At 53.8% G+C, this 26,750-nt stretch overlaps 1 protein-coding gene across 1 annotated transcript in view; it reads left to right on the top strand.

Moving 5' to 3' along the window:
• Nucleotides 1–18,813, top strand: part of RIMS3 (regulating synaptic membrane exocytosis 3) — a 39,185-nt gene extending 20,372 nt beyond the window's left edge. Inside the window, exons 3-8 of the mRNA XM_045799867.2 lie at nt 352–599; nt 5,981–6,122; nt 8,449–8,561; nt 10,661–10,762; nt 11,101–11,240; nt 12,752–18,813. Of these exons, the coding sequence (XP_045655823.1) occupies nt 383–599; nt 5,981–6,122; nt 8,449–8,561; nt 10,661–10,762; nt 11,101–11,240; nt 12,752–12,964 (927 nt within the window). The 5' untranslated portion in view covers nt 352–382 and the 3' untranslated portion in view covers nt 12,965–18,813. The remainder of the gene's footprint in view (nt 1–351; nt 600–5,980; nt 6,123–8,448; nt 8,562–10,660; nt 10,763–11,100; nt 11,241–12,751) is intronic.
• The last annotated feature ends 7,937 nt before the right edge of the window (nt 18,814–26,750 follow it).

The raw sequence follows: 26,750 nt of genomic DNA, 5'->3' as shown, positions 1-26,750 counted from the left end.
TCTCATTTTGCTGAGGTGTTCACTGAAACCCCAAGGTGCTTGGTCACAAGATCCCACAGCCAGTGCGGAGAGGCCTTTGGAGTTCAAGAGTGGGCTGAAAGACTCCACAGCCTCTGCCTTTACTGCCAAACCAGGTCACTTGCCGGGACAGCCAAGTGCTAATGAGAACAGTACCATTCATTGAGCCAGACCCTGTGTACACTCTTGACTTTTATTTATTCAGTGAATCCTCAAAGCCTCAGAGAGGCCAAGTGACCGACCCAAGGTCACACAGCTAGGGAGTGGCAGGCTGCAGGAGAGTGGCTCCAGGGCCTGACGTGGGACCCCTTTGTCTCCTGCCTTCCCCCCCAGGGTTGCCTGAGGCCTTGCCGCCCCTCAGACCATGTTTAACGGGGAGCCGGGTCCGGCCTCGGCTGCGGCCTCCAGGAATGTGGTTCGGAGCTCCAGCATCAGTGGTGAAATCTGCGGCTCCCAGCAGCCTGGCGGGGGGACCGGGACCACCACAGCCAAGAAGCGGCGCAGCAGCCTTGGGGCCAAGATGGTGGCCATCGTGGGCCTGACGCAGTGGAGCAAGAGCACGCTCCAGCTGCCCCAGTCTGGTGAGAGGGCGTGGGACACTGGGAGGGGCTGGGTTGGGGCACCTTGCAATGACAGGACACCCAGGGAATGTCCTCACAGCCACCAATATTCCTGTAGCATGTACCATATACCACGTGCTGTTCCGGGTCCGGTCCCCGTCCTGCCTCATGGAATCCCCACAAAGTCCGTGAGGCAGATACTGAAGCACAGAGAAGGGGGAGTAAGATGCCGCAAACTACATAGCTAGTGGGTTGCCGGAACCTGAATTCAAACCCCAGCAGCCGGGCTCTGGGTTCATGCTCCCAGGCTTTACACTCTGCTGCCTCCGTGCACAGACTTACGTTATACATTCATCATGGATTCTTCATTAACCAACCGTCGCTTTCCTGGTGCTGTGCTAAGTGACACAACTTCACAGACACACATCCACAGGATTCAGTCTCACCTGTGTTCTCTGAGTTTCCCAAGTGCAAACAGCCACACGAATGTAGTGACAGTGCCGCATATACGTTACAAGTCACAAGAGAGACGCACGCACCTTGCGTTGTCCTATAAATAGTGTGCTCCGTTGCTCAGGTAAGCCGCCCCTACTGCCACGAAAGCACATTACAGCCATTCACGCTGTTCGTGGTCACAACAAAGGCAGCCATGCAAATCACACAAGCACAGCCCTCTGAGAGCTAACGCACAGACCCAGATGACAGAAGCATAGTTACGCACATGCACACACAACGGCCCCTGGTCACAGAAGCACGGTGCGCCCCTCTCTGCACATACCTCGTGAACCCAGGTTCACACACATCTTCAAAGCTACATCTGGAAAAACGTATTTTCTCAGACACCTAGTTTTGGAATGCCAGTTATGCTCAGACTGGTGGGTGACCCACTTTGTCACACACAGTCACACTGGACCCCACATCACAGAGGAGCCAGCCCTACCCCACCCCGCCAAGACCTCCTCACTTTGTGGCATCAGCCCAGACACCAGCTGGTTTTGTTTTAAAATCTCTTCCTGCTTATTTTGTTCAGAGTAACAACTTCCCCAGGAAACCTTCAAATAGGGCAGCTGGATGGGGGCGGTGAGGGGGCGGGGGCGCCGGAGGATCCAGAGAGAATGCTCATCAAGACTCCCAGTTGGGGCTGAGGGTGGGAGACTTTTCCAGGCCTTAAAATAGATTTTTACAAAGCCCTTCACAGGAGCACGTGGGATGGTCTTTTCCAGCAATCAAGCTGCGATGCGGTTTCTGGCTCAGGGTAACGCTGGATGGGGAGGGGGCTGGAGGTTATCCGTGCCTCAGAATGGGCATGGCCTCCGTAAGTATGCAATTTAGGCCTGGCACTAGGGAGTCAAAGAGATATGGATCCAGGAGTTGGGCTGGTGCAGGACCAAGGGGTGGGATTAAGTTTAGGGGATTAAGATTGTGTTGAAGAGGTATTGGACCCCAGGAGTGTGGCTTCAGGAGACCCAGCCCTATTGATCTCCAGCTGAATCCAGCCGATTCAGCTTCAGACCCAAAGGCTTCTTCATGCCCAGGAGATTTGGACAGACAGTCTTCCAAGACCAGGGCCGAGGTCTGAGTCGCAGGGAGACATCCCGGCGGTCGGCCTGGGACTGTCCACCTACCCAGACGCCACAGTCAGCAGGCAGGGATTGGAGTAGACCCCAAGAAGACCTCAAGCCTCAAGGGCAGATGAATGACAATAGGGCTTCAGGGTCACTTGTGTCCGTAGTATGCAAGGTAACAGTGGAAGGCCTGGGGCCTGAGCCAGGGGAACAGCCCGGATGCCCTTTTAACTGAAAGTCTCTGTGAATCATCCAGTCTCTGAATGTGAGAGCAGGGAGGGCCCCTTGGGGTCATCTAGTCCGATATACTCATTTTATCGATGAGGCATCTGAGCCTGGAGAGGAGAAGGCACTTTCCTGGAGAACAACTTCAAGTTGGCCTCTCGAGCCACACACTGTCATTTGTTACTTGGGTGACTCAGGCAAGTTACTTCACTTCTTTGAGCCTGCTTCCTTGATTGTGGAATATGGACAGTGATACTTGCCTTGCGGAGTTGTCCAGGGAATTACATGAGACAGGGTATGCAAAGGCACCCAGCCTCGTGCTTGGCACATAGTACATACTTGGTAAATTGTCAGTGTTATTGTTGGCCATGGTCACACAGTAGGACCAAATAAGAAGTGAGTTCCCTAGCCCCCACAGCTCTGCCCGGTGCTTGTAGCATACTCCTCTTCCGTCTATAATTCTTTCTCCCATTTCCCCCCCAGCCTTGAGGTTGCCAGTGTCCCAGCTTGGAGTCCCATCCTGGCCCCAGAGGGATGTATGGGCTGACTCACCATGGGCACTGGCCTGGGAAACGGCTCTGTTCCTGCTAGGATCCCTGCAGGGCTGGGCTGTGTGAAGTCGGGACCCAATCTTTTGAGCTCTATTTCTGCCCCTCTAGGGGCTTCCCTCCTCCTGGTCTGTCCATACTCTCTATTGGCTCCAGCCCCACCCATCTCCTCCTCTTTGTTTCAAAGCCTCTGTCCTAGTTCAGGCCCTGTGATATCCAGCCTGGACTATTGCCCCAGCCTCCTCTCTAGTTCCCCTGCCTCATGCCTGCCCCTTCCAGTTTATTCCTCACATTTAACTCAAGTGGCCTTCCAGAAATGCACCCTGAAACTTTAAAGTTTAGTTCTGGCTCTGTAACTACCCTTGAGACCCTGGGAAAGTCACATTCCCACTGGGTCTCAATTTCCTCTTCTGTAAAATGGAGCCATAAAGACCATCTCCCAGCTTCCTTCTAGAGCTAACATTCTCTAAGTTGTGGGAGCAATGATGAGGGTAGGGTCAGAGCTTTGGGGTCCCAGAACGTAGGTGGGTTCTGGCCTGGCCTTAGGGTGGACCATTCCGGCCTCTGCCCAAATGGAGCTCTTCTTTTCAGTACCAGGGACAGCAGCTCTTCCCACCTGAGCTCTGGGCTCTGGGCTCTGGGCTCTGGGCTCTGGGCTCTGGGGAGAGGGCTCAGGACCATTCCCGGAGACGCCATGGAGAGTGCTGCCGAAGGCTCTGCCTCTCCCTTGTATGTGGTGGGACAGATGGGATGGTTCGTGGAGTCTTTCAGTCTCCAGGCACTACAGAATTATTGCAAGCAACTTGGCCCAGTTCTCTAGAGAGCAAGAGCCTACATAAGGTTACTCCCAGATCGACAGAGTTCAGACTGGACAAGCATGAAACTAGTAGATGAATTTTCTCTGAGGCTGGAAGAACTTTCTCCCCACCCAGAAGATATGGAACTTAATCTCTGCTGAATCACCTCTCAAACCAATGTGGACTTGATGGAGACGAGTGAAAAGTAGGCCGTCAACAGATCAGAAGAGTGTGGGCCTGGGGTCTGGCCCCAGCTGTGTGAGCACGTGCACCTCAGGTTCCCCATCTGTGAAATGGCAGTGGGGGGGCTAGCAAGGCGTCTCTAATACTTCAGGATTCTCTGACACCCCTACCCAGGGGCTGGCAGTGGGTTGGGTAGGTCAAAGAAGGTAAATTTGTTCCCAAGTGTGTCTAGAAGAAGAGGGTTGGGGCCATGGGGTGGTGAGGCTCTGGCTTCAGCTCAGGGTGTGTGTTGTTGGGGGGGTGGGTATGGGGAGAGGGTAAAGTGTAGCTCCCACAGGCCTATCTGTCTCCTAACTGGTTTGAGGGAAGGTGACATTTAGGAGCCAGGGACGGGACGAGCCCCCGACACTCACTGTCATTGCCCAGTCCTCTGTGTGGTGGGTCACACACCGTGTCTGAGTTTGTGTGATCAAGCGGATGGGTTCAATCAGGTGTTATGGTATGACGGTCACACGTATGTGGCAGAGCATGTCATGTGTATGTATGACTAAGACCTGGCAGGTCTTTGTGACCATGTGCTCGTTATATGAACATGCGTGAGCAGGTGTGGGGATGACTGTACTCATACATGTGATGGTTAGCACTCATGTGTAGCTGCTTATGCCTGTGTGAAAGAAATATGTATCAGCTGAAGTGACTGTGTGTGTGTGAGAGAGAGACAGAGACAGAGAGAAACAGACTGACAGACATATCACTGGTCTCATTGACCACTGGATAGCAGCTATTCTAATACCCCAGAAGCTGGGCTGGTTTCAGAGAAGACATTCCTCCTCACCACCAGCCCATCCCCACTCCCAGTCCCCCCCGCCCATCCCATCCACTGGTGATACCAGCCCTCTCAGCCTTCCCTCCCCTGGTGGGACTTCCTGAAACATAAGTAGAACGAAGCAGGGAGACTAAAGGCCCCCTTTTCTCAGGCTGGCATTTGAACAACTCCCCAACCCACCATCGGGTGTGGCCTGGAGAGGGGGTTGCCAGCATAACCAACGCCCCCCTTCCCACTGCTCTTGGAGGCTGCGCTGCCCACCCCACTCCTAGCCTCCCCAGCCCCGTTGGCAACTCCACTCTTAATTTGCCCAGGCCTCTAACCAGTGGCTCCTTTGGCACAGTCCTTATGTGATGCCACTTCCCTCCCTATCAAGCTCTTCAGTCAGTGAAGCTTCACCAGGGGAAGGCCCCACAAACCTTCAATTCAACCCGTCTTCTGCTCCCCCCACCCCCAGGAGGAGAGGGTGTCTAGGGGGACCTTGCTGCAATGCTGAGGAGGTTGCCATGGAAACGCAGGCAGGATGGTGCAGCTGCTAGGAGAGGCAAAGTGCCCCATGTTCCCTGCAAGGCTCCAGCAGGAGGCTGGGGTGAGGTAGAGGGCCCTCCAAACAAGAGGTACAGAGACACGGAGTGAGCTCTCACCATGTGGCTTCTGGGTTCTTCTGCAGACCTCTCTCTCAAAGCCAAGGTCAGTTCAGGTCCACCCAGTGGTCCCTCTCAGTCTTGCTTCCCTAACGGCCTCTCCACCCCCCTACATTTAGACCCACTTGAGAATGCGGGTTAGCTTGAGAGTGGCCAGGCTTCCCATGGGGGTTTCTTATTGGGCCTATGAAGTGATGTATCACAGAGGTGGAGCGTGCGGTCCGGGTGTGATAGGGTTCATGAGGGTACCTGGAAGAGGGAAAGCAAATCTGGGAATGCCAGAGAAGGCAACCTCTCCAGAAGGGAAAGGAACACTTCATCATTTGGGGCAAGGGTTGGAATTGAGTTGGGAAGGTGGTCATCAGGGAGCCTGGCAGGGATGAGGGTGAGCGCTGCAGGGCTGGGCTCCACCTGATGACTCCCACTGTCCTGACTCCAGCCATCTTTCTAGTCTTTGTCCCTGTCACTGTGCAGACGGGCTCAGCAGTGCCCCTGCCTCCAGTCCGAGCCCTGCCCGGCCTGCCCCCTCCCATGAGGTGACCTTGGCAGCACTGGCACAGAAGCCTCATCAGTGACCTGACCTTGTTCCCTTTCTCTGTTTTCGGGGGTCCCAGAAGGGGCCACCAAGAAGCTGCGTAGCAACATCCGGCGGAGCACAGAGACGGGCATCGCGGTGGAGATGCGGAGTCGGGTCACGCGCCAGGGCAGCCGGGAGTCCACGGATGGGAGCACCAACAGCAACAGCTCCGAGGGCACGTGCGTGCAGCCCACGCCCCCTGTGGTCCCCACCCTCCTGCGTGGTCCCCTAGTCCCAGAGTTGGGGGCAGGGCGGGGGAATCTTCAGTCTGGGTTTTGGGGCTGGATGTCTGGGTTCCTCTGCATCCCTGCCTTCCATGCACATCTGCTGCCTGCACCCCAGTCTTCTTGCTCCAGGCTGCTGTTTCCCATCCAAATACCCCAGTGGCCCCGGGGGCAGGGCATCCCGTCTACGTTTCAGGCCTCCCACCCTCAGGCACCTACACACTGCCCTGCTCCAGATGAGAGGGTTCCAGAGGAAAATGTGGACCCCAAATCCTTTTCAATCTGAAACCATTATTAAGGCTTAGGTGAATGGAGTTTTCACAAGTGGTCTTGCATGGAGCTTAGAGAAGGAGGTTGGACTGGATTGGTGTTTTTCAAACTGTGGTTGGTGACTCAGGCAGGAAGTAAAATCAGTTTAGTGGGTCAAAACCAGCATCAGGGAAAGAAATAGAAATTTCAAACATATCCTGTGGCGTGAGGATGAGTTACCTTGTGAATTTCTGTTTTGGTTTTTTAATGTATGGATGCACAGAGGTCTATGATGTTACATGTATTTTTTCCATTGCATGGGGGTTGCAGTCAAAATTTTTAAAGTCACTGGGTTAGATAATCGCTCAGTCCCTCCCAAATCTATGAAGCCTGTTATACGACTAAGATTTTCTGGTTTGGCTTCATCAAGGCCCATTGGTTGCTGGGCCTTGTGGCTGTATTATTTAGGGTTCTGTGATCTTGCGTCTCACTACCGTGCTCAGCTCCATGAATGCAGACGGCCATTGGCATTTACTGTGTCCTACCGTATGCAGGACGTCCCTGGGTACTTCAGACAGGTGCTTCTAACTCCGGCATCTGCCAGCCACCATCAGACCAAAAATAGTGTCTCATTTAACACAGAGGGATGTCGGCACTACCATGATCTCCGTGTTCCGAGTGGGGAGACTGAGGCCCAGAAGGAGGGTGAGGTACCCTACCCAAGGTCATAGCTGTTCAGTGGTGGAGTCAGGGTTTGAATTAAGGCCATTTGACTCCACCACCTTTGTTCACAACCTCTACACTCTCTAGACCAAGCTCCCAAAATTCTGTGACCTTGAGAGTCGGTGACCTTATTTAACCTCAGGTTTTCCTCAGAGTGCAGGCTGAGGCTATTGCTAATGGCCAGTAAGAGTGGGTGGGCCTCGACGCCCCTTCCCACAAAGTAGAGGCCAGCCTGGTTGGGGAAATTCAGGCTCTCTTTGACAAGCATATGCCACCCGTCTTTCTCCCTGCCTGTCACTGGCCAAGGAAGACTCACAGCCAAACTTTCCAACAGGGAGTCGTTCTAGGACAGTCCCATCTCCAGGCCAGACGCTCGGGCTGTTCTAGGAGTTCTTAGAACTTTGGTCCATTGTAGCCCCTGAGCAGACCCAGGTCAGCCCTCCCTCACTGGTCCTTTCTCTGCTGGCCAGCCCCAGAACATCTGGCCTTGAGTGCACGAGGAGGGGCCCTTCCCTCGATGTTCACAGCAGCAACGTCATAACTACCATTTTATTGTTTCCTGCTTGTCTGGAAACTCTCATGGCCCAATCCCCACCATAACCCTGGGAGTTGGGCATCGTCTCTGTTTTGCAGTCAAGGCAAGTCTCTCATGTCTCGGAGCCTCTGTCTTCTCATCTGTAAAACTGAAGCAGAGCCGCTGTCGCACAGGATGGCCGCGTGGATGAAATGAACATGACGCGAGCCGCGCGTTTAGTGCCCTGCTGGCGCCGGGCCAGCTCTCGAGCCCTGTCAGTGTCACTCGCTACTCTTTCCAGGCCCCCACAACCAGGGACCACCCACCATCCCTCGCCTTTTATCTCAACCCTGTAATTGTGTTATTTTGGTCTCGGTTGCTGTTTTGGGCACCACCTCACGTTATTGACTTGCATTTCAAACATATGGTCAACTGAACCTCAGTTCTTGGAACTTGCTCCAGGCTTTGCCATTTCTGGCCTATGTTTCTGGTTCTATCCCCTGGGGAGGACACAGGTGTCCAGCAAGCCCTACCCTTTACGGGTCACCTTAGAAAATCCTGGTGCTTGAGGATTAGATAACATTATTATGTTTATTATTTCTCAAGGGACATCAGAGTATTTTTCTTTAACGTGAACAGATGAAGAGTTCTGTTTGTCCCCAGCTAAAGCAGTGCACTGATGCTATGGAGAGGGGAAACTGAGGCACAGAGGGGCATGGCCCAGTGTCCGTGGGGCAGAGCCACTGCATCTCACCATCCAGACCACCTCATGTACCCCTCTGCGTCTTCCTCCAGGTTCATTTTCCCCACTACCCGGCTTGGGGCTGAAAGCCAGTTCAGTGATTTCCTGGATGGGCTGGGGCCGGCCCAGATTGTGGGGCGACAGACATTGGCGACGCCACCGATGGGTGAGTCTTCCCGAGAGCCGAGTGAGTGGGGTGATGGCGGCCACGCCGCAGAAGGGGGGAGCTCCGGGGGGGCCCCCCCATGCAATGCTAGCTGCAGAGAGGAGCCCTCAGTCTGGCTTTTGCAGCAGGGAGAAGGCGTCAGCTGGGCCCTCCGCAGTCCCTCCCTCATCAGAGAGGGCAGGGGTTCCAGCTTTGCTCTGCCGGCTACCCCCGCAGCGGCTTTACAGCACGTTCCGCCCTTGCCTCACCACACACCCGCCCCCCCACCCTCCCACCGCCAGCTGCGCGCCTGGCAGCACCGAGTGTCTGCTCCGTGTAAAATGCTGAACCAAAGTCGTCACAGCACTGATGTTCAGTGAGTCTGTGCTACCCCTGGTGCTTTGTGTGACCTTGGGCAAGTCACTCCCCTTCTTTGAGCCTCCATTTCCTCATCTGTAAAATGGGAATAAGAATCCCTGCCTTAGTCCTATTCGATGCTTTGAATGAAGTGTTTCATTTACTCCTGAGGAACTGTGTCTTATTGGACTTGTTACTTCTACCTGCCTGGCACCTAAAAGCCTTTTAAATAATTTTCTCATCCCCCTTCCCTGCAGCTGGGACCTATTTCCCGGAGTCTCTACTTGGTCCTCTGAGCTGCACTCTGGCTGCCTCCCACCTCCCTCCCTCTCTCCCTCTGTCTTAGATACTGGCTGTGTTGGCTTTAGGGGGCTCCTCCCAGGAACTCGCTTCCCCAGAGATGCCCCCTTGCCTCTCTCCCTTCCCCATCAGTCTGACCTGAGCAGTCTGCCCCAGGCATCTGGACTCAGTCCTCATTGGAACAGCGTTTGACCTTTGACCTCACAGCGCATGAGGAAGCGGGGCTCAGACAGTGCCCTGCTGTGAGCCATGCAGTGGAGCTGGCTTTCTCTCCCAGGGCAGTCCTCTTCCCAGGCACTGCTCCGTTTTCCTCAGACGGGCTGCCACAGGAACCACAGGAGCCATGGTCTGCAGAGACCCTCAGAGAGTGAGCACCAGCTCTCCTCTCGCCCTGGGGTCGGGTTTGGCTAATTCTCAGACCTGACTCACAGGCTCTTAAGGGCCTGGGGAGTCTGCTTTTCCCAACCCTAGGCCCGGCCACAGGCTGGGAGGCAGTGAGAGGAGCCAGCCACCTCCACAAGGCTTTTGTGCCTTCCCAGCCTAGAACACTTGTGTGTGGTGCCTCCTGGTGTCGAGACATGGGAAGGACAGGCTTGCCTTTGCTCCTCTCCTTAGGGATGTTACAGTGAGACCTCCCCCTTCCCTCCCCCAGGGCGAGGTCAGAAATAGATAGAGGGAGGGCGAGGACTTCCAGGATGTTTCCTGAAAGTAATAAATCCCCATCTTCCCAAGTATGCAAATAAAACAATTGCATGATAGCTCAGAGGATCTAAAATGGGTGGCTGAACCCAAAGTCTGGCCAATTTTAATTCCTCTGCATGAGGCTTAGGATTCTGCACTCCTTTGAAGGGTGCTCCCAGTGACTAATGCATAATTTCAAATTCCGCGAACCGACGATGAACAAAGCTAAGAGTTCTAGAAATAACTGACATGACTTGCTACAGAACTTGCCTCAGCAAGGTAATCGTTTGTGGGAGTGCAGTGAGGAGTTCTCGGTTCTCTGTTCCCAGGAAATCTGGCCTTCCCTGCGTCCTCCGCCAGGGTGCGAGCTGGCCCTCGTTCCCAGGCAGTGCCTCCTGTCCCACTCAGGCTGCTATCTCGGCATCTCTTCAAACTGAGACGCTGTAAATATTTGTTTGATGTGTATTTAGGGGAGTGGTCGAGGGCTGCTCTTCTGCTCCCCCCAAGTTAACCAGACTTACCTGGGAGTTTGGCAGCCATTCCTTGCTACCCAAGCGTACCCCTGAGGGTCATGCCCTCACCCTTGCCCCGGGGGGCCTATCAAAGTATTTCTCAGCTGCTTTCAACAGGCCTCTTAAGAGCAAGTCTGGCGCCAGCAGTCTTTGGCATGTTCTGTCCTTTCCAACCCTGTAGCGCCCTCTGCAGACTGTTCTCTGCACAGCAACTAGCCGGCCCGCCCCTGGGTCTGCCTCTGCCTGGACTGTCCCTCTTCTCCCTTGCAGGGGACGTGCACATTGCCATCATGGACCGGAGTGGCCAGCTGGAGGTGGAAGTGATTGAGGCTCGGGGCCTGACCCCAAAACCAGGCTCCAAATCCCTCCCAGGTGAGGCGGAGCAGTGGGGAGAGGGGTTTTGGATATGGGGTCCTACGAGGCAGGGGTATGCAGCTGAGCTCCGGGTTTAGTGTGTTCTCAGCTGCCCCTTGGCCTAGATCAGTATTCTCAACCCTGGAGTCATGGCTTGTCTGGAAGGCCAGTGGGCAGGGTTGGGGGAGGGGGAAGGACGAGTCAGTGTTTGAGTCTGTCTTTTCTACTGCTGTCCACTGGTCAGCTCATCCCACTCACCTTGCTCACCTCCAGGACCAGCTGGAAGTTAGGGGATGGAGCAGGCCATAGCAGTCTCTCCTGGGCCCCTCCCCAGCATGCTCTCTCCCATCCCTCAGCCACCTATATCAAGGTTTACCTGCTTGAGAACGGGGCCTGCTTGGCCAAAAAGAAGACAAAGGTGGCCAAGAAGACCTGTGACCCCCTGTACCAGCAGGCGCTGCTCTTTGATGAGGGGCCCCAGGGCAAGGTGCTGCAGGTGAGTGTGATGGGTCCCTGGGGCAGGGCGACTCCCAAAAACTTCTAGTTGTAATTTAAAATCTCTTTCACATTTGATGTGTCCTGTGCCCAGGCACCATCCCAGATGCATTAATGCACTCGACCCGTTTGTTTTCACAGCCCAGTGAGGGGTTACTGCCCCTGGCTGATTCATAAAGAAGCCAGAGTTCGGGGGGTTAAGTCCCCTGCCTCCCCAGTTTGCTCAGCTGGAGGTAGAAGCAGCGTCTGACCGCTGCCTTCTCTTTCCGCCTGGTGCTAATGCTTTATTGCCCATCAGCTCCGTGCCAGGCTCTGGGCAAAGTACTTTCCAATCCTGACCTCCTTTCATCCTCCAGACGATGCTGGAAAGTAGGTATGATTTTCCCCATCTTGCAGTCTCAGAAAGGTGAAGTGACTCACTTAAGGTGTCAGCTAGTGACTTGCGGAACCAAGGTGACCCAGGCCAAGGTGACCCCACCCCAACTCCAAGGGAGTGCAGTGCCCTTCACAACAGTCCCGGGGGGGGGGGAGGGGGGATCATCACGCCCATTCACAGATGAAGCACCGGAGTGGTACGCAAGAGGCTGAGTGGGGGCTGGTCTCTGGGTTCAGTCCTGGGTTCAAGTTCCAGCTCCATCATGGACTGTGGGGATTGTATTGTGAAGCGTCAAAGAGAGACGCACACGGAGGGCCTCACTGAGTGGCTGGCCCACAGACAGCTGCTCTTGAGTATTAGCAGTGGTGGTTGTGGCTGATGGCCTTGCCTGAGGACACGTGGGTGGCAGAGGAAGAGGCCTGAGCCAGGGGCTGCCTGGGCTGTGTGATTGCTCACCTAGGGCTGTTCCTCCGGGCTGAGGTGGTTGTGTGGCAAGAGCCCTTGGGGTCACAAATGGCCAGGATTGTAGAACCCTAGGGTTCTGTGGGGCTGGGGGGGATTCTCGGTGTCTGTTTTCATGTATGTGTATATTAGGATTCCATTTTGAGAAAAGGATCCACTGATAAAAATATGTTTGAAAATCACCAAGCTAATCTCTTCCCCTCTTCCAGTTTTCTGGATGGGAACACAGGGCCAGTGAGGGCCAGGGGTCTCCCCTAAACTCCGCCGTGAGCCAGCAGCAGACTAGGAGCTGTGACTCAGGTCCCAGACTCTCAGTCTGCTCCTTAATGGGGAAGGCTGTCATCTGGGATGCTGCGAAACTCTGGAGGTCAGATCCACGTTCTGAGCCCAGTTCTGCCACCAATTACTGTGCATCTTTGGGCTAGTTAATTAGTCTCTCTGAGCTGTCATTTCCTCTTTGTTGAAATGATGATACACAGCACCTTTACTTAGACGGTTGTAACGGTTGAGATAATGGAGAGGAATTTTTACCCCCAAATCAGTCTTAGTTCCTGCTCTCTCTGTTTCATCTGGGCTCTGGCGAGATTTGTAGTTTCCTGGGCCCACTACTGAGCCCCGGAGTTGGGGAGTTGGCTCAGCGCCCCCGTCTCCTGCCCCCCCCCCCCCACCGGCAGGTGATTGTCTGGGGAGACTACGGCCGCATGGACCACAAGTGCTTCATGGGCATGGCCCAGATCATGCTGGACGAGCTGGACCTGACTGCCGCGGTCACTGGCTGGTACAAACTCTTCCCCACGTCCTCAGTGGCAGACTCTACGCTTGGATCCCTCACCAGGCGCCTGTCCCAGTCCTCCCTGGAGAGTGCCACCAGCCCTTCGTGCTCCTAAGGACCTCCGGAAGAGGCCGGCATGTAGTGTGGGAAGGGGTGCCTTGTGGCCCCCCCCTCCCCTGTATATAGTCTTTGTGTCTTTCTGGACCCCTTGCCCTGCTGCATGCCTGTCGGCTACTGGGCCCATCCCAGCTGGCAGTGGAGACCGTAGTGCGTGTGTGCGTGTGTGTGTGTGTGTCTGTCTGTCTGTACTGTGTGTGACCCTGTTCTATCCGTTCACATGTCTGGTTTAGTCAGTCTTGGTGACTACATGAGCTATAATCCACATCTCTCTGTGTCTCGTTGAAAAGAAACCCAAAGGAGTGTTGTATGGGCGCGGATCCCCCAGTCCAGGGGCGGAAGCCGGGGACGTGTGGCCACCGATCCACCCTGCCTGGTCCTGTGCCCAGGGAGGAACTCACGTGTCCCTGTCGGGGCCGCCTCTTGGTGGTCCCAGCTTCGTTTTCTGTCTCGTCCTTTGTCCCACCTGTGCTTCTCCCAGCACTGCTGCTCTATTTTGAGGAATGTAGCACCCACTGCAGCTGGGCACACGGAGGCCCCTCGGGGACCCGCCACCCTCCTCCCATCGAATGCACCTGCAGCATGGAGCATGCTCACTGGGGGCCCTGGCTGGGGAACGGGCGAGCAGAACGTGCCTGGGAAGCCGAGGGCTTGGAGATGGCCTCCTCCTTTGGCAGGAGCCGCCTCCTTTCTATAAGCAAAACACTAGGAAGACTTAGTTCCCAGGGTGGCTGGCCAGGCCCCTTAGAGGGAAGTGCGGGCACCTCCCTTAGCGTTGTTCTCCACCTCCTGTCTTCCTCCGAGCCTCCAACATGCCAAAGGAGCTCTCCCAGTGGACCCCAGGAGGTGTGGACTTGGGGGGTCTTGACACCCCAGAGGCTGGCCTTGGAGGGGATGTTCTCTGCCAAAGCAGATGGTCCCTGGAGGCTCCTGTGTGCTCTCCAGCCCCTGGGGGTGGCCCTGTCCCCCTCGGGGTGCATCGTGGTGGGGCCTGGCTTGTGGAGGAAGCGCTCAGGGTGGAGCTGTTTACGGGAGTGAGGAAGGCTGGGGCTGACCTGCTCTGTGCCACTGTTGAGAACCCTGTCTAACTTTTGGGGATTAGCTGCATGAGGTCGATCATTTGGGTCTCTCTTTGTTTGCTCATTTCCAGACCAGGGTCCCTGTCTGGGAGCTCAGACTCACTTGGGCTCCAGCTTCCTGGCCTCACGGACAGCCTGGCTCTGGACTCAGCTAGACTGCCACAGTCACCAGCTCTGTACAAGCAATACTTTCCCCTCTCCGCCTCCCTGCCTCCTTGCGCTCCGCGGCTGCCCTCTGCAGAGTGGCCTGGCCTGCTCTCGGCACCTCGCCTGCCTCTGTTTTCTTTCCACCCTTGTCTGGTTGGAGCTTCCCAAAGCCACTCAAACCCTGACTTCACGTGACAGCTGGGCCCTGTGTCGGGGAGGGTACCAGGGCTTGGACCCGTGAGATGTCTGCTAGGAAGGCTCACATCTGTCCTCTCCCTCCTCAGGTCTAGGGCCAAAGGCGAGAGGTTGCCCAGGGGGTGGACACAGTAGCCCTTGGGTCCATGTCTGGTAGGGAGGAAAGAGGCGACAGGAGGGGTCAAGGCATGGAGAAGACCATCCCTCTGCCTCCTCCCCAGACGTCGGCCCCAAGTGCTGCGGTGACTCCGACCCACAGGCTCTAGGTGGAGGGGAGCTACCCAGCCGGGCAGTGGAGGTCTCGGGGCCTGAGTGCTTGGACTCCATTCGTAACCAAAGCCAGACAGATGGGCATACAGGCGGATTCTGAGGGCAGGTGGAGGAGGCGGCTCTCAGGTGAAGGCTTCTCCACCCAAAGGGCCTCCTTTCCTGGTAGGGACCACATCTGGTTGAAGCCAGAGCCTGGTAGCCCCCCTCCCAGGAAAACCCCATCGGTCCTGCCCACAGACGGAAAGTGGGCAAGGGCGGTAAGAAATGAACCAAAGGGGCTCCTGGCTCCTGCCAGAGCCTCCATTCTTGTCTTATCACGGATGAGGACTGTTGTGGGCGGAGGGAGGAGGAGGCAGCTGGGTCGAGTTTTCTCTTTCGGCAGAAATTCTCTCCCGTTGTCGGGATTGGGTAATGCGCGCATTTCTCATGTTTCTAAAAATACGGCAAAGGGCTCTGTACTCTTTGACCCTAGGGTGGGAGAGGGAGGAAACTCACTCACAAAAGGGCATTTTATGTCCTGTCTGTGGTGTATTCACCTCTCCCGAACAGTCACCCTCCGGATGCCGTGAACATTCTCTACGCTTTCGGAACGGTGGGATTAGTAAGGATTCCTAGGATGCTGTAGACATTTGCTGATGTAGCTGGAGTGCTGCTACTGAGCCTGAGACCATGCAGTACCTCCCAGGGAATGGGGGATATCAGGGAGGGAGCTCACTCTCACTCCACGAGGGACCTGGGAAGACAGAGAAGGTCGAGGGCTGCCAGCAGAGAGCCAGCCTCTGGGTGGCTGTAGGCCGTGGTCCCCTCGCCTTTGGGGGCAGGTTGGTTAGAACAGCAGAAAGGTCTCGCTGGAGCTGGGGCCTGGCCTGTTGGTAACTTGCGCTGACTCGCCTCCAGTCCCCAGACGCCAAAACCGCCCAGGAGCTGGGCTGCTCCTATCCCACCTCTCTTATGGGAAGTAATTCTCCCCAGGTTGACCTTAAGGAATTATCCTCTTTCAACCTCTGCACCAAATCAGTTACTAATCCCCCCCTGGATTTTCCCCCCAAGATGGTGAGGTCACGTGAGGCTTACGCGTGTGTGATGGTGAATGGCTGGGTTTCAGGGTCTGTTTCTCATCCTCCTCGATACAGGGGCTTGTCTGAGAAGCCGTTTGGGAGTTAGCCTGTCCCGGGAGAGGAGGGGTCGCAGTGTGCCACCTGGCCTTCCCTGGGGTGGGGAGCACCTTTGAAGAGGGGATGGTGGGGGAAGGAGGGAGCACGTTCTCCCCCAGAGGGCTCCCTAACCGGGGCCGGATGGCACTGCCAGGTACCGCATCCTGGCTCTGCAGGCCTGCTTCCCCCAGGTGAGACCCAGAGCTGAGGACGGGATGGGGCTCTTTGTCCTTCCCCATCCTCTGCTCGGGCAGGTCCATGGAGGATGCGACAGAGACGGGGGTGGCCCTGCGGCAGTGCTGGGCTGTGGGCAGGAACCGTGACGGATGACTCAGAGCATCTGTCTTCACGTTTCTGCTCTGTTCAACGTGTCCCACTTCCTTCATAGACTCCTTCCCTCCAGGGACGTCAGAGGGCCTTTGGTATGAATCAGGTTCCAGTAAATGGGGCCAAGTCTAGGTTTGACAAGGGGGATTTGATCCTTCAGGGAAGAACCAGCTCCGAAACTCCTCTCCATCCCGTCTCTTCCACCTCCCAGTTCTCCCAGGAAAGGAGCGGAGGGCTTAGGAGGCTCTCCCTGGCATGCCAGCGTTCCAGGGGTGGGGGTGAGGCAGAGCCCAGGGGCTCCGGAAGGAGGTCCCCGGGATCGCCGGCTCTCCCAGGGGCGCGACGCCTACCAGGGCAAGCTTGCCCACGCTCTTCTTTACTGCCAGCCTCGAGGAGAGCAGACCCCTCCCCACCTTAGAGACCATAGAGACCTCCAAAGGTACGTCTCTGGAAACGAAATGTAGCACAATCTTCGACTGCGTGACCAGGAACCCTGCCGTGCAAGCAGGGTTCTCGCTCCACACCGTGCTGCCCAGGGGGCCTCTGAGCTCCTCCCCCGCTGGGGCCCCAGGGCTCCCGGTGCCTCCGATTCCCTCTCTTCCTCGGCCCGGAAAGCAGCAGAGCTTCAGGAAGGCCGCTCTTCTGTGTCTCTGATTGCTTCCTGCACTGTGCAAACTCTGTGCAAGAAACAGCTGCCTTTGCTTGATGCAGACGAGGTGCCCTCCACCCGGCTGGGGAGAGGGGGTGCCGTGCAGGCCCAGGTGGTCCAGCTGCATTTCTGCGGGCGTCTGCAAGGAGATGGAAAAGAAGAGGCCTGCCTCCCTGCCTCCCTGCCGGCTCCTCCCTTTATGTTCCTCTCCGGGGCGTTTTCTTCTCCCTGCTCCTGATACGGAAAGAGGCTCGTGAAAATGCTGCTTCCTGTACTGGATTCTCTTTCATCGAATGAAGAGGCAGGAGATGGGCATGTAGACTCTTCCCTGCCTTCTTCCTCAAGTCTGCTTTTCACTCAGGTCAGAAGAGGATGGGGCAAAACCGAACACTCACGACTGAAGGCAGGGGAGCCCCGCCCGGTCAGGCGCGGCCTGAGGGTGCCTGGCGGGGCCTGCGCTGGCTGGGAAAGGCTGATTTTGAGAGTGCCTGAGCATCTCGGAGCCGTGTCGGTGATGCCAAAGACAGCAACTTGGTCTCCCTGGGCGCCAGCTCCGCCGGTGAGGCTGCAGAAATGTGGCTTCGGGTGTTGGCATGCCTGACGGTGGGACCTTGTTCTCTGACAAAGGGCTGAATCTTTCCATGTAGCAAAGCAACTCCTTCTCCCTCAACCCCAAGCTTGGGCTTTTGTGGGCCCAGCATGGCTGTGCCTGTGAGGAAAACCACACCAGGAAGAGAAGCTGAATTCTGTCAGGGGCCTAGACTAGCTTGGGGCGAGTGCTTGTTGAGAAAAGTGCGTTACTGCTTTGGGGAAACCTCCCAGGGCTCTAGTTGGAAACTTAGCCAGTAAGGCCAGGGGCCTTGGCCACCCCCCCCCACCCAGGGAGTTCACACCGATGTCAGGAAGGATCCCTGGGACTGGGTTCAGAGAGTTTGGCTAAAGAAACAGGCCCTGGGAATCCAGGGGCCACAGAGTATCCGCCCCACAGGTTGATGGCCTGGACAGCTGGCTACAGGGAATCGGCTGTTCTATACAGTTTTGTCCAAAACCGTGACCTTGTGCAAGACTCCTTACTTGTCTGGGCCTCAGCTTCCTCATCTGCAAAATCAGAGCATTTGCTAGTTGCTCCATGGTTCCCTCCAGGTTCTAGAAGTCTGATCTGGAGCTGAGGAGGGTTTCCAGCCTGGTGCACCTGGGTCCTCGGGCTGGTTTCGTCCAGCCCCTGGCACCCTGATTGGGGGCAGGTCCTCATCTGTCCACGCCCAGATGTTGCTTCTGACAAGAACTCTGGGAATCCTAACAGACTCAGCTTCCACCTCTTTGTGGTTTGTTCTTCCTCTTTTCTTCTTGTGTAATGACCGGAAATACTCAAGGGTTGTCTACAATGGACAATTTTCAAGGTGCTGATGTGATGTGACCACCTCAGCTGCATCCTGCGTAGGTCAGTACCCCCACTGGCAGATGAGACTGGGTCAGTCCTCATCTCTGCTTCTAGAATGACATCCGTGGGATAGTCGAACACCTGAGAATGTTAAAGGCAATGCTCTCTGATGGGAGGAGAGAGGGCCCTTATTCCCCATCAAAGTATTTTGCTTCTTGAAACCACCTCTCTCTCCAGAATCTCTCAGCAGACATCACCTCAGCGAGCAGAGTGGCTGCTTCCTTAGGAAAAGTTGGCCTGATTATTCTATCCACTCCTTTAGAATGTAAATTCACAGGAGGCAGGAACCCCTTTTTTAGAATTTCCAAATGCATCCTGCAAAGAAAGAGATAGCTGATAGGGACTGACAAGCACACTGTTTAGATAAGAAGCAATTAGCCTTTTATATCTGTGCCCTATACATTTTCTATGTGCAGCATCTTTCCAAACTTGCTGTGGCTCCTAGGTGGCAGGTGGACGGCTGGGGAGGACCGCCGGCTGTTTCCGACAACATTCTTGCCAATTCTCTCGAGGAGAAAATTCTTCACATGGCTTCTGCATGTACAATATTTGGGCAGCAAAAAAAAAAAAAAAAAAAAAATTAAAGTCAGTTTGAAAATGGTTTCTTGTGTTGCTTTCTGAAGACGGTTCTTAATTCTAGGAGAGAGAAAACAGAGTTCCGGGTGACCAAAACGAGGAGGACGACGCCAAGGTGGAGAGGCAGGAGAGGGCAGGACATCTTGGGAAAAGGCCTCCAAGGTCTGACCAGGGCCTCCGACTCCTGTGTGGGAACTCTGTTGCCACACTGATGTCTATAGGCCATGGAATCTGATGGGGCCAGGCGGCTTCCCAGCTGTCCCACGGTTCCTGCTTACAAGCCCTCAAAGCCTTCTGTTCCCACAGACTCCACAAAGGATGCGCAGAGTCAAGTAGGGGGGAAGGTAAGATGGAGCTAAAGCCACTGCTTTTGACCCCGTTTCTTTCTGAGCTCTCGGGTCTAGGAGCTCTGCTCAGGCATATGGCTGGGGTGGTCTTGTTTACTTCACGCACACTTGATACAAGCAGTAAACATGCAGTTGACCTCCAGTGTTGTGGACGACAGTAATCATTGACCCCTAGGGCACCCCTTCTCCTCCCTGCCTCAGGGAGGGACAGAAAGGTATGTTGACATTTAATCACTTCTAGGCAGTGCTTTTGTCTTCCTAGGGCTGGGTCTGTGGGGACAGAAGATAGATGAAGGAAGTGTCCTAATGTCACATGCTTGCCAGGGGAAAGTCTGGCATCCTCTTCCTCAGGGGTCCTCCAGCATGACCTCCAGTGCTTGGGCTCTGGCCCTTGGCCTTGCAATGCAGGGGCACCCTCTCTTGAGGGAAGGCTCATGAAACCAGGCTCACTCTATGAGCTCCAGTGCTTCCCGGGTTTCTGTCATTCACTTCTTTTCCACTTCTGCTCTCTGGGTTATCTGGGTGGGCCCAGTCTAATGACTTGGGTCTTTAAAGGTAGAAAACTTTTCCTGGCTGTCGTCAAAGCGAGGTATGATTGCAGAAGATTGGTCAGAGAGGGGCAGTGTGAGAGAAATTAGACTAAATATACAGAGAGTAAGTCATACCATGTTCATGGATTGAAAGACACAATATTGTGGAGATTGTCAATTCTCCCCATATTTATCATTAGATTCATTGCACTTTCAGTAAAAATCCCAACAGGCTTTCTGGAGAAATTGACATGCTGATGCTAAAATTTATTTGGAAATGCCAAAGACCTTGAATAGCTAAAGAAATTCTGAAAAAGAAGAACCAAGTTGGAAGAGTTCTGTCACCTGACTGTAAGACTAACTATAAAGTAACAGTGGTCTTAGTATAAGAATGGACCTGTAGACCAGTGGAACAAAACAGTATGGAGAAACAGACTTATGCTCAGCCAATTGACTTTTGGCAAAGGTGCCAAAGTAATTCAATAATCTTTTCAACAAATGGTGCTGCAACAACTGAATATTTGAATGGAAAAATACAAACCTTGACCCTTACTTCACATTATACACAAAACTAACTCAAAGTGGGTCATAGATCTAAATATAAAAGTTGAAATTATGAAACTCCTAGAAGAAAATGTAGGGGAAAAAATCCTCACAACTTTATGGTAGGCAGTGGTTTCTTAGAACATACAAAGCACTAACCCTGAAATAAAAAGATAAATTGGATTTCATGCAAACTAAAATCTCTGAAAGATACCATTAAGATTCCTAATAAGATGACAACTAAATAAGAGAACCACAGGAAAAATGGGCAAAAGGTCGGGCCGGATACAGTACAAAAGAAGATACACAAATTGCCAACTGGCATATGAAGAGACACTCATCACCATTATTCATCAGGGAGCTGCATACCCACTAGAACAGCTCAGATCAAAGACTGAGGATGTGAAGTGCTGGCAGGATGGGAGCAGCATCTTTCCTGGAAATATAAAATGGTACAACCACTCTGGAAGACAGTTTGGCAATTTCTTTTAAATTTCTTATACACTTACCATGTAACCCAGCAATTCCAGCTCTAGGTGTTTATCAGGAAAAATGACAACACATGGCCATCCAAAGACAAAAATGTTGATGGCAGCTTTATTCATACTAGCCAAAACTTTGAAACAATACAAGTGTCTTACATACCTCTCAGCAGCCCATCCGAATACGGAAATAACACAGTAATTTCAACAAGGAGAATGTAATTTTTAAAATTATTACCTCAGCAGTGGAGTAACCCTAAGAGAACTCTACACAGTATATTCCAAGGCAGAAGGAGAGTATCCAAGGAGGGAACAAATTGGAAGGGGACCTCTCCTTCAAGCTGGGACTCAAACCTTGTTGAAAAATGTGTCATGCTTGGCCTATGGTCTCCAGGTCAGTAGCAAATGTCCCTCTGGGGTGCTGGTGGCAGAGGCTAGCAGGGAGTGCTCTGGGAGAGTCCCAGCCGGGAACCTACTTGCAGGCAGAGTGGCGAAGGCCTGGGATGCATGTGCCCGTGTCTGGAGGGCCACCGGAAACACTCCTGCAGGGAGCTGGTGACAGAGGGGATTCAGTGTCCTGCTCACAAGCAGGGCGTGTGACCCTGGAGGTTTGCAGGGTCCATGAAGGGAGGGCTGTAGCAAGGTGGGCACTGGGCTAGGCGGAGGCTGTAAGCTCACAGGCATTGTTTGCTCTGGATGCATAGCTGGGGCAGTGCAATGGATGTCCCCATGCATGCATCTCCGGCAGCAGTCTCAATCAAAGGAGAAGCAAGCAGAAGCACCCTGGGAGAGGGGAGGGAAGAGCCTTCCTCTTGCAGTGTCCCTCCAGCGCCATCTACTGACACGGCTCGGTATTGTTCTCATTGCAAAGGAATATTGCTTCAAGGGGCTAGCGTCCTATTGCAGAGCAGGTAATGAAGGGCCGATTTGGAGCTGAGAGACATCAGGTTGATAACTGTCATACCTAGCAACAAGTGCAATGGAAAAACAATTTGGTATATTAATATAATGGGATCCCACTCAACACTAAATAGAATGAACTACTGATACACAAAACAACATGGACGGATGGCAGAAACAGCAACTGAATGAAAGAAATCAGACACGAGAGGGTAAATACCATCATATGAAATTCTAGCCCATACAAGAATAAGCTATAGGGACAAAAAGCCTGTTTCCTGAGGATTTGGGGTGCGTGGTACTGACTGCAAAGGATCACAGAGAAATTTGGGGTGATGATGAATGTGGTCCATATCTGGATGTGGCCGTGGTTACGTGGGCATACACATTCAGCAACGCTACTTTGTAAATTCCAGGGTAAGGGCCATCTAAGAAGATCACAGCTTTGATAAGAACACTGGAAACCTTCCTTCTTCCTGCAAGAAGTGCATTCTCAGAGTGAGGAGGCCTTGGTGGTCAGAGAGAATTATTCTGGGTGTTGCTGGGATACAGATGAGATGGTGCACCTGGAAGGAAGTTACCCAGGAAACTCCAGCCATGGTCTCTCTGAGGGTAGGGCCCTGCATTCTTCCCCAGCTCAGCCATCACCAGTCCTGCATCTTCATGGTTTAGCCAGAGGCCCAGGTAGTATAAGAGGACAATTACAAAAGGGGGTGAACTTCAAGACTGACCAACCAACAAGACAGGGAGAAGGGACACAGGAAGAGAAGCCTGCTGAAGGGAAAGGAACTTCCTAAAGATCCCAGTAGCTTCTGAAAGTGTGAGGCTTTGTGGGCTGACATAGAATAGTAACTACTAATAGTAATTAGTAATACTAATTAATGATTATAACCACAAATTGCAAAGAGGTTGCAGAGGATGTCCAACATGCAGCCCCTTTATAAATAAAGCCTGACAATAGATGTTGACTCATTCGCTGCTGTTGGCTGGTGCAGGCTGTCAGGAAGAGAGGCTACAGTCTTGATTCATAGGCATGTGTACTTACCTCAAAACTCCAGAAACTATAAAGAACCACCACTGAGATCCAGGAAAATTTGTAAGATATAGGCTGGTTATAAAAGGTTTCGTAAAACTATTGCTTCCTAGGTCTTGGGCGTAGAATGGCCCAGAGGGAGCTCGCTGAACTCACCTTAGGGACATATTTAATGAACAGTTGCTCACCCCAACAAGAACATTGGCATGTGAATGAGGGGAGATTAGACCCTCTAACTCAGTGCTCCCGGTGCTGGGCACCTGTCCCCAGGAACTCTCCCATAGTGTCATAAGGATGTAGCAGGATGGTTGGTTTGGCAGCGTCTACTGTGATGGAAAGTCAGAGGGTCTAGGTGTGTGGCTGTCCCTGGGGAAATGGCTGAGTGTAATCTGGAGGAGATGCTCGGCAGGACACAGTGTGGAAATTAGAAGCAGAGGTGACACACGCACGGAGGCACATCTTGAAAAGAGAGGGCTGGGTGAACGGTAGCAAACAGAACAAAGCCTAGCACGTAATCTCATGTATGAAAATTAAAAATAGAGCTCACAAAATAACACCACAGATTTTGTGAGAAGACATACACATACATGTCAAAATATTTTGAGTAGTGTTTCCATGAGGTGAGGAGAAGTGAGAAATGGGCATAAAAGGGAATAAATAGAACAAGAGAGGGGCCTCACTCAGGTCAATGATAAAAGCATGATTAACTCATGCTCTGATCCTGATGTTAAAAAAAAAAAGGGTCCTCATCCCATGGGAAATGTGTTCTATGGCCACATGGACCTCAGCTGATCAACGTGATAGAGAAACTAACTGAGAGCTTGGAACCAAGTTTTTCGGATGGCATAAAAGGGCCGGAAAACAGCATCTCAGAACATTCCGTTCACACCCTCATCAGGCCAAAGCTGCCTCGCGCTCCATGCAGGGTTATGGTGACCCGGGCCTGCTGATGCACATGGCGTGTGTCCGTGTGTGTATCCGTGACCCTGACTTAGGCGTTGAGATGAACAAGGACCATCAGGATGCAGCCATTTGCCCTGAGCTGTATTCCCTGTGGCATCTCGTATGTAAAATAAAAAGATCTCCATTTATCTATGATATAAGGAATGGAAACTATTCTCAGGCAGCCAGATCGCCAGGACATGGGGGTAGCTGAGCACCCCAACTTGGGAAAGAGACCCTTACCTGAGGGAGAGGCCCCTTCTGGTTGTATGCCTGCTGCTCAGAGGCCCCCATCAAACCGGGTCACCAGGATGCTGGGTACTGCCTTCCCAGGAATTCTGGGCTGGGCCAGGGGCCCCACTGGGAGGGACGCGAGGCCCCCACGATGGCACGTGGGAATCATCAGACATGGTGAGGGCTGGCTGGGGCAGATGTCCTAGCAGGAGCAGGGGAGGCCTATCTGGGCCCAAGGCCCATGCAGGTGGGGGAAGAAGCAGGGTGAGGAGGAGGGGCTGGGGTAAAGGGAGAGGTGTGGGAGAAGAGAGGGGCAAGTCGGAAGGGGCGGCAGATGCAGGGGAGAGGGGAAGGGGGAAAGCAGGTGGTGGTGGGAGGAGAAGGGGGGAAGGCAAGGGTGGAGGGGCCCCAGGCAGGGAGGTGGGAAGGGGTGAAACCGGTTAGAGGAGGCAGGTGGTCTGGGCATGGGGTGGGAAGACCAGGTGGGTCTGGGTAACTGGCGACTGAGTCAGGCACAGGGAGGAGGGACAGGGAAGTCATAGGGACGAGGCAGGACAGGAGGCAGGGAGGGGGCCAGAGAGGTATGGTGAAGAGGACGTGGAGCCCGAGTGAGGCCGGCAGCCTCTTCTGCATGGCTCTCAGGGGAGAAATGAGGGTCTGTGTGATGGGTCCACTGTTCTGCATTCTTTCTTTGCTTGATTCCATTATGACTCTGATTCGTTAACACAGAGACCAAGATTCTACAAACTTTTGACTCGGAAGATACTCTTGAGAGCCTCGAGTTCAGCTTTCTCCATCTTGTAAATTAAGAAACAAAGGCCCAGAGGGTTGTTCAAAATCACCCAACAGTCTGTTAAGGACACAGTTTGCACAGAACCCAATCCAGAGCTCATAAAAACAATCCCGGGGTGCCTGGGTGGTGCAGTTGGTTAGGTATCTGGCTTTTGGTTTCAACTCAGGTCTTGATCTCGGGGTCGGGAGATCCAGCCCTGCATCGGGGGCGGGAAGGAGGACTCCATGCTCTGCACGCAATCTGCTTGGGATTCTTGCTCCCTGCCCCCCCCTCAAATAAATAAATCTCAGAAACAAACAACCAAAACAAATCCCAGGCTGACTGGCAGTGGGTCAAAGTGTAGGGCTCTCCAGGGAGTGGCGGGGGCCCCTCTGGCCATTCGGGTCTGCCTTAGATAGAGGTGAGGGAGGTGGCCACTCTCTGTCATCCTGTAAGGAGATTAGAAAGGCACCTGCTATCCCTGTCCAGCCATTGCCAGAATTTACAATAAGCCCCTTATCTCCCTGCCACGGGAAAGCCCGCTGCATATGCCCGGGAGAGAGACAACAGGAAGGGAACAGCAAAACTGACCACTCACTGAGCAACAGTTGAGCTCACCTCCAGGCCTGGGTATGGAGGTCAGGGGAAGAAGGCCCTGGAACAGGAGTTGAGGGAGTTTAGAGCTTCCCTCTGGTCATTGCCTTAGATGTCCACACACCTGTCTCACTCTGTCCCAGTAGAATGTCACAGGCCGGGTGTTACCTCCGTGTTAAGGAAGAAGAAAGTGTGCCCAGGTAGGGGTAGACAGTTGCCCAGAGCCACACAGCCTTGAAATGATAGCAGAACCAGAAACCAGGCACCTGGTTCTGTGTTCTTTTCGTTAAATGACTACATGGGGAAAGGGGACAGGCATGTAAGGGGACATGGATGTAATGACAGCAGCCACAACCCCCCCTTCTGTCTCTGTTGTGCTCTGTCTTTTCTGATCGTAGAATTCCTCCAATGTTGGGGGTTCTCACATACTCACTGGTCACTGATGTGTCCCCATGGGCCGATCTAGTTCTGGCTTTCAGGGTTTCCTGATTGTTTCTGGTCCACTGAGGAAATCCCTTCCTGGTTCTCAGCATTAAAATGGATTTATTAAAATATATGTATTTTTCATTTCTCTGATTTGGCGCAGAAGCAGGATCTCATAGGGTTACTAAGCCTCCCACCTTGGACCAGAACCTCTGCTTTATCAGTGAGCCCCGTTCTATTACTGTGTGTGTGTGTGTATGTGTGCACCTGCCCCTTCCATGAACTCTTTTGTTTTTTTTTAAAGACTGATTTATTTATTTTTAGAGAGAGAGCCGAGCATGAGGGATGGGGGAGGGGGGAGAGGCGGAGGGAGAGAAGCTTTCAAGCAGACTCCCTGCTGAGTGAGGAGCCCAGTGCAGGGCTCCATCCCATAACCCCTGAGATCATGACCTGGGCTAAAACCAAGAGTCCGACACTTGACCAAGGGAGCCACCCAGACGCCCCCCTTCCCTGGACTCTTCATACCCTGTATTAGTCATGGTTCTCCAGAGCAACAGGACCAATAGGACGAGAACCCTCTGTTGGCACAAACCGGTTGCCATCTAATGGGACACAAGCAAAAGGTCATCAGAGAGCGTGTGACAAGGGCTGCTAGGGGAGGCCCAGGGTGCGGCGGAAGCTCACAGGAGGTGCTGAGCCAGGCTGGGTGGCTCAGGAGAGAGACAGAGACTGCTCAGGGGACACTGTAAGGGGAGTGGGAGCTCGGGGCTCGTGGCTGGGGTGGAGCCCGGAGCCACCACGAGCACGTCCGGAGGCCTCACCCAGGCCCCTAAAGTAAGAAGGTGGGTGGGTTGGGGGGAGAATTAGCAGAACGAAAGGGGTGGGGTTGCTATGGCAGCAACGTCCAGGGAAAAGAAAGAACCCCGGAGAAGCCGAGAAGCCCAGCGTGGAGAGAGCGCGCAGGAGTCTCCCCGCAAGGCCGAGCTCAGCGCGTGGGGAGTTTCGGGGTGTTTCTGCAAGAGCGCTCCTCAACAGCTGGGCTGCCTTCTCTCCTGAAGGGCTTTGCGACCCACCTTCAAGGGAATGGACTGTGCCTACGGAAGGTGGGAGGCTTGAAAGCTTTTGAGAGGGAGAAAGACACGGTTG

Source organism: Ursus americanus, chromosome 12 (genome assembly GCF_024610735.1).
Source record: "Ursus americanus isolate L20-20 chromosome 12, mUrsAme1.1.p, whole genome shotgun sequence".
Classification (NCBI taxonomy): Eukaryota; Metazoa; Chordata; class Mammalia; order Carnivora; family Ursidae; genus Ursus; species Ursus americanus.
Note: the sequence above shows the minus strand (reverse complement) of the source record. Positions and strands in the feature narration are given on the sequence as shown.